The sequence below is a fragment of the Sinocyclocheilus anshuiensis genome, unplaced genomic scaffold (assembly GCF_001515605.1).
Source record: "Sinocyclocheilus anshuiensis isolate Anshui unplaced genomic scaffold, SAMN03320099.WGS_v1.1 scaffold805, whole genome shotgun sequence".
Classification (NCBI taxonomy): domain Eukaryota; kingdom Metazoa; phylum Chordata; class Actinopteri; order Cypriniformes; family Cyprinidae; genus Sinocyclocheilus; species Sinocyclocheilus anshuiensis.
Genome location: NW_015540884.1, coordinates 510,934 through 518,545, shown reverse-complemented (window position 1 = coordinate 518,545; position 7,612 = coordinate 510,934). Strand labels below are relative to the sequence as shown.

Sequence of the window (7,612 nt, the reverse complement as noted above, 5' to 3'; positions counted from 1 at the left end):
GCCACATTTGTGGAGAATTTGTGATATTGTTGTCACATGCACACAATGACCACTCTTGTCAAATTCCTGCAACTGCTTCAGATTTGCTGTAGGCCTCATGGTAGCCTTTCTGACCAGTTTCCTCCTGGCTCTTTCATCCAGTTTGGAATGAAGTCCTGATTTAGGGAGGGTCTGTGTTGTACCAAATACCTTCCACTTTTTAATAATAGGCTTCATTGTGCTTCTAGGCATTGATAAAGCCTTTGAATTTTTTTTTCAAGTCTCCTGAGTCCACAACTTTCACAACTTTATCCTGGAGATCTTCTGACAAGGCCTTGCCACCCATAGTTGATTGTTTGCTCTACCAAGGATTCAGGCTGCAGAGCAACAAAATGTGATTATTTTAAAGGGGGGTGAGTCTTTTCTATAACCACTGTATACCATCAAAACAAATCAGTAACACCAGCTTGAATGTGACTGTTTATGAAGGTACGAGTAATTCAAGGCAAAGAACCCCCTCACCTCATGAGTATCTTTGGTGGGCAACCAATGGTGGTGCACAAGGGTGGGACTTCACGAAAGGGTGGCCAATCACAGGCTTCTGCAGTCCGCCTTTTCCAAATGCGTGCCAATCCTGCTGGGCACACACGAGCTGTTGAGGTGAGTCAAAATGAATCAAAAGTGTTCTTTGTAATGCATCATTGTATGATGCAGTTTCGTTTTTGTCGAATGTTCTTCATATGAAAATGTATGCAAAATTGGTTCTCCTTTGACGGTTGTTCACTTTGCCTGAAATAGGTTGATGCTGTGGCCTCCAGCCTCAACTCCAATGATGCCTTTGTTTTGGTGACTGCTTCAGGCTCTATGCTGTGGCTGGGTCATGGTACAAGTAATGCAGAAAAGACTGGAGCCAAAAAGCTTGGCAGCATTTTAAGAGTGGACCTTTCAGAGATATCAGAAGGAGCAGAGGGAGGTGGGTGTATTTCTGTCATTGGTAGAGGAGTGTTTTACTGTATTTATTTAGAAGTTGCATTCAAAATATAAATGAACCCATACTGAACAACTCTTGTTCTTTCACAAATTTCTATGTAGATGACTTCTGGAGTGCTCTTGGAGGAAAAGCAGAGTATCGCACCTCTGAAAGGCTAAAGAACAAAATTGACACCCATCCTCCTAGGCTTTTTGCATGCTCTAACAAGACCGGACAATTCCTTGTGAGTTTCCATGTTGAATGGTTCAACTGAAATATACTCCACTGAAAATTAACACTGAAATCAGAAAAGAATCTTTCATATTTCACAATTTATGTTTGTTTTGTGCCAATCTAGATTGAAGAGGTGCCAGGAGAGATGACCCAAGAGGACTTGGCTCCAGATGATGTCATGATCCTGGACACTTGGGATCAGGTAAACGTGTGTGTGTGTGTGTGGCACACTTGCAATTAAATGCACTCAAGAAATGAAATCTAATACTGTACATGCTTGAAATCGTTCTCCAAGGTCTTTGTTTGGATCGGAAATGAAGCTAATGAAGATGAAAAAAGTGAAGCTGTGACTTCAGGTGCGACGTTTCCCATTTCAACTGCAATATTTTGCTACCGTTTTCATTTGCTAATAATTTATCTTTATCCTTGTCTTTCCTAATTTAGCTGCCAAATATATTGAATCGGATCCTGCCAGTAGGGACAAGAGAACTCCCATTGTGACAGTGAAGCAGGGCTTTGAACCCCCCACCTTCACAGGGTGGTTCCTGGGTTGGGACCATGACTTCTGGAGTTCTAATCCCCTGGAACGGGCCATGGCTGGTTTGGAAATGTAATCTGACGACTCATAGGGCTGAGGAGACGTGGTTGTTTGTAATTGTTTGATCGAATGTTTCAAATTGACTATAAACACTTGTGATATTACCTAACATTTTCTGACAACCTGATTGACCAACTATTCTTTACCTCACTTGTTCATGTTTTACCTTCATATGTGAAAGAGAAAAATGTCCTTGTTTACAAGACCTTCAGAAGGCACAATAAAAATCCTGTTTATTCAATTCTTGATAAAAAATAAACAGAATAACAAGAATAAAAGGAAGTTATCATACATCTTTTACATGTACATCTTGACAACAGCTTTTTCTCTTCAGTTGTGGTATATTTAATGTGATTTTTACAGAAATCATTGTTAAGGTCTGATTGACAAGTAATAGTTCAAGAGGAGTTGTCATCCTCTTTCTGGCCACTCTCCTCAATGTCTTTAAAAATGTCAGATAGAAGGAAGCTCTGCTTCTGGTCAACCTTCAGCTCACTGTCATCAAGGTCTTCACAGTCTTTCACCATCCCTGGCAAGACCTTCTCATAGAGGAAATCAACAATGTCTGAAAGAAACCACCATAGACATACAACAAACATTAATGTACACCAAACATGTTCTGAAGTCTGAAGTCCTTTCAGACTTTAGAATTGTTTACAAGGCTCAAGAAACCATTTTTTGCAACTTCAGTTTACATCTCTGCAGTACATTATGGAAAATAGAAGAAATCAATGCTGGATCTACAACTAAAATCTGTAAGTAAATGAACACACTTACCCCCAAAACACTTGGTCTTCCAATCGGGCACATAGCAAACTTTAAACTGGTGCCACTTTGCTTGCACATAGGCTGGAGGAACATCCCTATGGGACAAAGAGGACAAAGACGTGACACCAATCTTGTTTACACCACCAGCAGCATCATGCCTGAACAAGCAGGTGCATTGTTATAGTTACTTGCTGGGAACCTGAATAATGCAACCTGTGTGATTGTGCTCAGATGCCATTTACACTACTTAATTAACTCCTTAGAGGATATTCTTTATTCTTGATCTAGCAATATCACCATGGTAATCTCTAGAGATTATGGATTTTTCAGATCATTGGAAAAGACTCCAATGTTAAACAAATACACTTTCAACAACACAGAGGTTACCCAATTAATCTGGGGTTTCACTGAATCAGTCATATCATAGTTACTTACATATATAAAAAGAAAAGCTGAATGTAGCCAAGACATTATATTCCAACACACTACAGACATAATTCTGAAGATCCATCTCAAAGATAAAAGACCTTGTAATCATTTATGGTTTTTCACAACATAAATATTGCATTGCTTATTCAATTAATAATGCCAAACATGGGCACAATACTTTTTGGGCAACTGGACATATAGTCAATGTGTTTGTAAGTTTGTGCAAAGCCAAAATGTATAATGTTTGTTGTGCAAGTCATTCATTTAGTCACATTAGGTTGTGAACAATTTAAATGTCTCCATGATCTGCCTTTTCAGAGAGATTGTTAGTATCGTGCTACATTGCAAATTGTATCTTTTTAATTCTTCTTTTTGAGTGTCATTCTTATTGCAGGTCTTCATCGTCACAAAAGACATTACAATTGATTTTACTCACACACTATTTAGAAATATTTTTTCTGAAGCGTGCACACAGAAACCCGGCTGTCACAGTACATGAGTACTGAACTAAGTTCTCTTTCGCATCTTATTGCACTTCAACTGCCAAATACAAACGGTTATGTCAAAGACACACAAGGTTCACAAACACAGTTGGTTATGTCTTGGGTAAAGGTGAACAGTTGGGAGAAAATCAGATGTGTGTCAGTATATTGGATCTGTGCATTAGGTCTTCAAGTGACAGCAGGCTAACCTGCTGCTGTCCCGTGTCATTTAATGTTTAATGTCATTTAATGTCGAACAACAACAGAAAAAGAAAATCGCCCACCACTCTTGGCAAAAGAATATTTATGTAGCTTTAATAATGTATACATCATTTATATAGTGAAGACTATGCAGCGTATTATTTTTAAAATTATTCAAATTCTTATTTGGTTGCTGCCGTAAAAATTTACTTACTATACCTGAAATTTTGAAGCAGTTTATTTAATTTCTATCTTCCTTATATTTGTTCTATTATTTGTAATTTGCATCTTTGCTCATATTTTTAATAACAAAGACAAAATATTTAAATAAAATAAAGTTAAATAAGATTTTGGTCATATCACCCACCATAACTTTGGCCTAAATGATCTCTTAACCATTTTCTTTTATGTTTTATTTCCTTGTAGGCCTATATTTTTAAATAGAGAAGTTAGTTTGATTGTACTGCTTAGTAACTTGAAAAATGATCTTAAAAAACTAAATGAAAAAGAATCATGATAAGATTATAAACCTTATAATATTATATACTGTATATAATATTATTTGCCACATCGCCCACCCCAAACTGCAAATAATCCTCACCCGAAAACAGCCGTGAGATCATCCCAGTTGACATCCGTAACATCCTCCACTTGCATTTGATACATTCTGTGTGAATACATGACAGAAGCCATACAGAAAAAAACATGTCAGGATAACAAAAGCTAAGCAAGCATGCAAAAACAAGATCTCTCACGCTTTAATGAGTCTGATTTTGGCCTCCTGAGATGTCCTTCCTCTACAAGTCCCTGAAGACATCTGCACAGCGAGGATGGACATCCTTAGGGGTGAAGGAGAAAATTCAGGGACAATGTTGGATAATAAAAAAAGAGAATCACTAAAAATGTATCACCATTTAATATAAAAGAGTTTTCAATGACTCGCTCACCATTTCTCTCTGCATTTGCTCCAACATCGAGTTTTAACCTTCAGAGAAATATTGAACCAGGGCAATTTTCGGTACAGTATTTCTCTACTGACTCTTTTTGGTGTTGTTTTATTAGGGGACTCCGATTTCAGCACAGTTACAATATGGCCTCGCACAGCCCTCAAAAGTCTCTGCACCTCTTTTGCGGACCACGGCCCACTTTTTCTAGCTGTGTGATGCAAATTGATGAGATACAAAATGACCAACCATCACTAAACCTGGAATTTACAATTTTGGAAATTTTGAAAAGAAGCTTGCTGAATTAGACTTGCCGGTATTAAGCTGGGTAAAACGTTTCTCAAGAGAGTAAGAACTTCGACCAGTCATCTCAGAAATCTTTTGCCAGTTATTGCCATGTAGTGTATGATACTTAAGCAATGATTTGACTTCTTCTTTTGTAAACCTTTTGAGAAAAGGAAGCACTGAGGTTTATTAAAGCACAAAAATAAAAAGCAGAGCAGATCAATTTTCTAAGACCAAATACCTTGTAAAACTGTCATTTACCTTCCCTTATAGTTTCCACCATCAAAAACTTTCCTTCCACGGCCAAAAACATTATGGCAAGGCCTGGGAATTCCTTCCGCTTTTCAAATTTGATTTGAAAAAAGATGACAACAGATTAAGCAACAAAAATTGCTTATTACAATGTTCAAGATGTGTTCAAGAAGTCTTTATACGCCATTAACCCGAAAATGAAAATACTCTCATGATTTTCTCACCCTCATGCCAACCCAGACGTACATAAGAAAAAAAGACTATGAGAGTGAGTAAACGATGAGAGAATTTTCATTTTTGGGTGGACTATTCCTACAATTAACATGTGTAAAAAGGCATATCTGGGATGCAGGACTAGCATGCCTCGTATTGTACCTCTGTACAAAAAAACAAAAAAGTTTAAATAGTGCAGAACGATGATGACCTTAAACCTTTCAATAACAAAATCAACAAATGAAGTAAAACCAATGTGATTGTTGTGACTCACCTATCCTTTCAAAAAACTTGTAGACCTTTTTCAGCTTTGTCAATTCCTGTGTCTCTTCTGGGAAACGCTTTGGATGAAAGAGCTTGATAGCATCTTTCACTCCTGTGAGAGCAAGGAAATCTCTAACGTTCTGTCTTAACCTCTCATTTTCTGCGTTAGAGTATCTTCCATGCCTCAACATGATGCCTGTGGACATCAGTGTGAAGAGTGAAAGGCAAAGAAATATTCATTTTGTATGGACACTTTACATTTATAACATTCATCTTTGTGTATAAATAAATGATATACGCTGATCTGAATAATAATAATAATAATAAAAGTATAAGATAAAAAAAAAATAGCAGATATAAACAGCCTACCTTGCTTTCTGAATTCCTTGAACCTTGGCAGATCATACATGATCATTTTATTGATATCATGTGAGCTTCTGGACTCTATTTCAGGACAAAATTCTTTCAGTTCATTCAAGAGATTGGGGTCAACTTCTGGTTCATCCAACAGAGCTCCCTTTCTTTTGCGCTTTCTAGTACCAATTAGTACAGCAGGTAAGCCACTTTCCTCATCTTTCTTCTTGTGTTGGACTTCCTCATGTTCTGTCATCAGGACAGGCTGTTCTCCTTGTGTCATGTCATCACAGTCTGCCTGTGTCACATCTGCTCTCTTTTTCTTTTTCTTAGCAGGCTTCTGTTCTCTTGAACCCTGCGGCTCTTGTGACTCTGCGGCCTTGTCTTTTACTTTATGCAGGCTTGTGACAACCTCCACACCTTCATTCAGTTTTCTTTTTTTCTTTTTGTCTGTAGGGGTCTGCAGACTTATATTCTCCAGTTCCTTTTTCTTGTTCTTCTTCTTTTTCTTCACCTTTTCACGTTGCTTCTCAGTCTGCACCTTTGTACTTTGAGTGAGTTGACGCTGCTCTGGAGTTTCACTTTTCTTTCTCTTCTTCTTCACCTTTTCTCCATTAACGCGGCCCATTATGTCATTACGCGAATCTGACTGCATTTCATCTGCATTTAACGTTCTTTAAACCAATTAGTACAGCAGGTAAGCCACTTTCCTCATCTTTCTTCTTGTGTTGGACTTCCTCATGTTCTGTCATCAGGACAGGCTGTTCTCCTTGTGTCATGTCATCACAGTCTGCCTGTGTCACATCTGCTCTCTTTTTCTTTTTCTTAGCAGGCTTCTGTTCTCTTGAACCCTGCGGCTCTTGTGACTCTGCGGCCTTGTCTTTTACTTTATGCAGGCTTGTGACAACCTCCACACCTTCATTCAGTTTTCTTTTTTTCTTTTTGTCTGTAGGTGTCTGCAGACTTATATTCTCCAGTTCCTTTTTCTTGTTCTTCTTCACCTTTTCACGTTGCTTCTCAGTCTGCACCTTTGGACTTTGAGTGAGTTGACGCTGCTCTGGAGTTTCACTTTTCTTTCTCTTCTTCTTCACCTTTTCTCCATTAACGCGGCCCATTATGTCATTACGCGAATCTGACTGCATTTCATCTGCATTTAACATTCTTTAAAAAGCAAAAATCATGACGAAAAAAAAAACACAGCACAACGTGCCTTTCACGAGTTGACGCTGCTCTGGAGTTTCACTTTTCTTTCTCTTCTTCTTCACCTTTTCTCCATTAACGCGGCCCATTATGTCATTACGCGAATCTGACTGCATTTCATCTGCATTTAACGTTCTTTAAAAAGCAAAAATCATGACGAAAAAAAAACCACACAGCACAACGTGCCTTTCACCAACAAACACGAAATCCAACTTGAGTCGTGATAGTCTTGCACGCATATCAATCAGGTCATCCTCGCATATTCTCGTGATTTCTAAATCACATCAAAAGAATTAAGACGGGAAGAAATTGAAATTTTGTTTAGAAATATATATGTACACAGCTATGTTTTCTATACCTGGGGAACTTTTACCGAGCTGTTTTCCACGCGGGTTCTTCCTATGCTACTTCTTCTTCTTCTTCTAGTAACGTTTTATGG

At 38.0% G+C, this 7,612-nt stretch overlaps 3 protein-coding genes across 4 annotated transcripts in view; 1 reads left to right on the top strand and 2 right to left on the bottom strand.

Moving 5' to 3' along the window:
- LOC107688626 (gelsolin-like) overlaps positions 1-1,885 on the top strand; it is a 9,877-nt gene extending 7,992 nt beyond the window's left edge. For both annotated transcript variants that reach the window (XM_016486341.1, XM_016486340.1), the window contains 6 exons: positions 469-639; positions 778-952; positions 1,072-1,193; positions 1,308-1,385; positions 1,479-1,539; positions 1,628-1,885. In XM_016486341.1, the coding sequence (XP_016341827.1) occupies positions 469-639; positions 778-952; positions 1,072-1,193; positions 1,308-1,385; positions 1,479-1,539; positions 1,628-1,797 (777 nt within the window). In that variant the 3' untranslated portion in view covers positions 1,798-1,885. The remainder of the gene's footprint in view (positions 1-468; positions 640-777; positions 953-1,071; positions 1,194-1,307; positions 1,386-1,478; positions 1,540-1,627) is intronic.
- Positions 1,886-1,997: 112 nt separating this feature from the next.
- Positions 1,998-7,612, bottom strand: LOC107688627 (transcription termination factor 1-like). Its single transcript, XM_016486342.1, has 10 exons — positions 7,295-7,612; positions 5,989-6,633; positions 5,630-5,815; positions 5,152-5,230; positions 4,920-5,050; positions 4,609-4,816; positions 4,417-4,500; positions 4,263-4,328; positions 2,559-2,644; positions 1,998-2,346 (listed from the first exon to the last, which is right to left on the bottom strand). Exons 2-10 carry the CDS (start codon positions 6,626-6,628, stop codon positions 2,180-2,182), a joined length of 1,647 nt encoding a protein of 548 aa, XP_016341828.1. The 5' UTR covers positions 6,629-6,633; positions 7,295-7,612; the 3' UTR covers positions 1,998-2,179.
- LOC107688635 (protein FAM133-like) lies at positions 6,630-7,301 on the bottom strand. The gene is made up of 2 exons (XM_016486352.1): positions 7,194-7,301; positions 6,630-7,019 (listed from the first exon to the last, which is right to left on the bottom strand). Exons 1-2 carry the CDS (start codon positions 7,287-7,289, stop codon positions 6,630-6,632), a joined length of 486 nt encoding a protein of 161 aa, XP_016341838.1. The 5' UTR covers positions 7,290-7,301.

Bases quoted from the DNA above. Each gene is read 5' to 3' on its own strand.
- LOC107688635 (XM_016486352.1), bottom strand. From the start codon at position 7,289: ATGCAGTCAGATTCGCGTAATGACATAATGGGCCGCGTTAATGGAGAA. The intron at 7,020-7,193 runs CTCGTGAAAGGC...GAGCAGCGTCAA, and splicing joins AAACTCCAGAGCAGCGTCAA to CTCACTCAAAGTCCAAAGGT.
- LOC107688627 (XM_016486342.1), bottom strand. From the start codon at position 6,628: ATGCAGTCAGATTCGCGTAATGACATAATGGGCCGCGTTAATGGAGAA. The intron at 4,817-4,919 runs GCAAGTCTAATT...TGCATCACACAG, and splicing joins TTTTACCCAGCTTAATACCG to CTAGAAAAAGTGGGCCGTGG. The intron at 4,501-4,608 runs GTGAGCGAGTCA...TTCACCCCTAAG, and splicing joins AGCAAATGCAGAGAGAAATG to GATGTCCATCCTCGCTGTGC.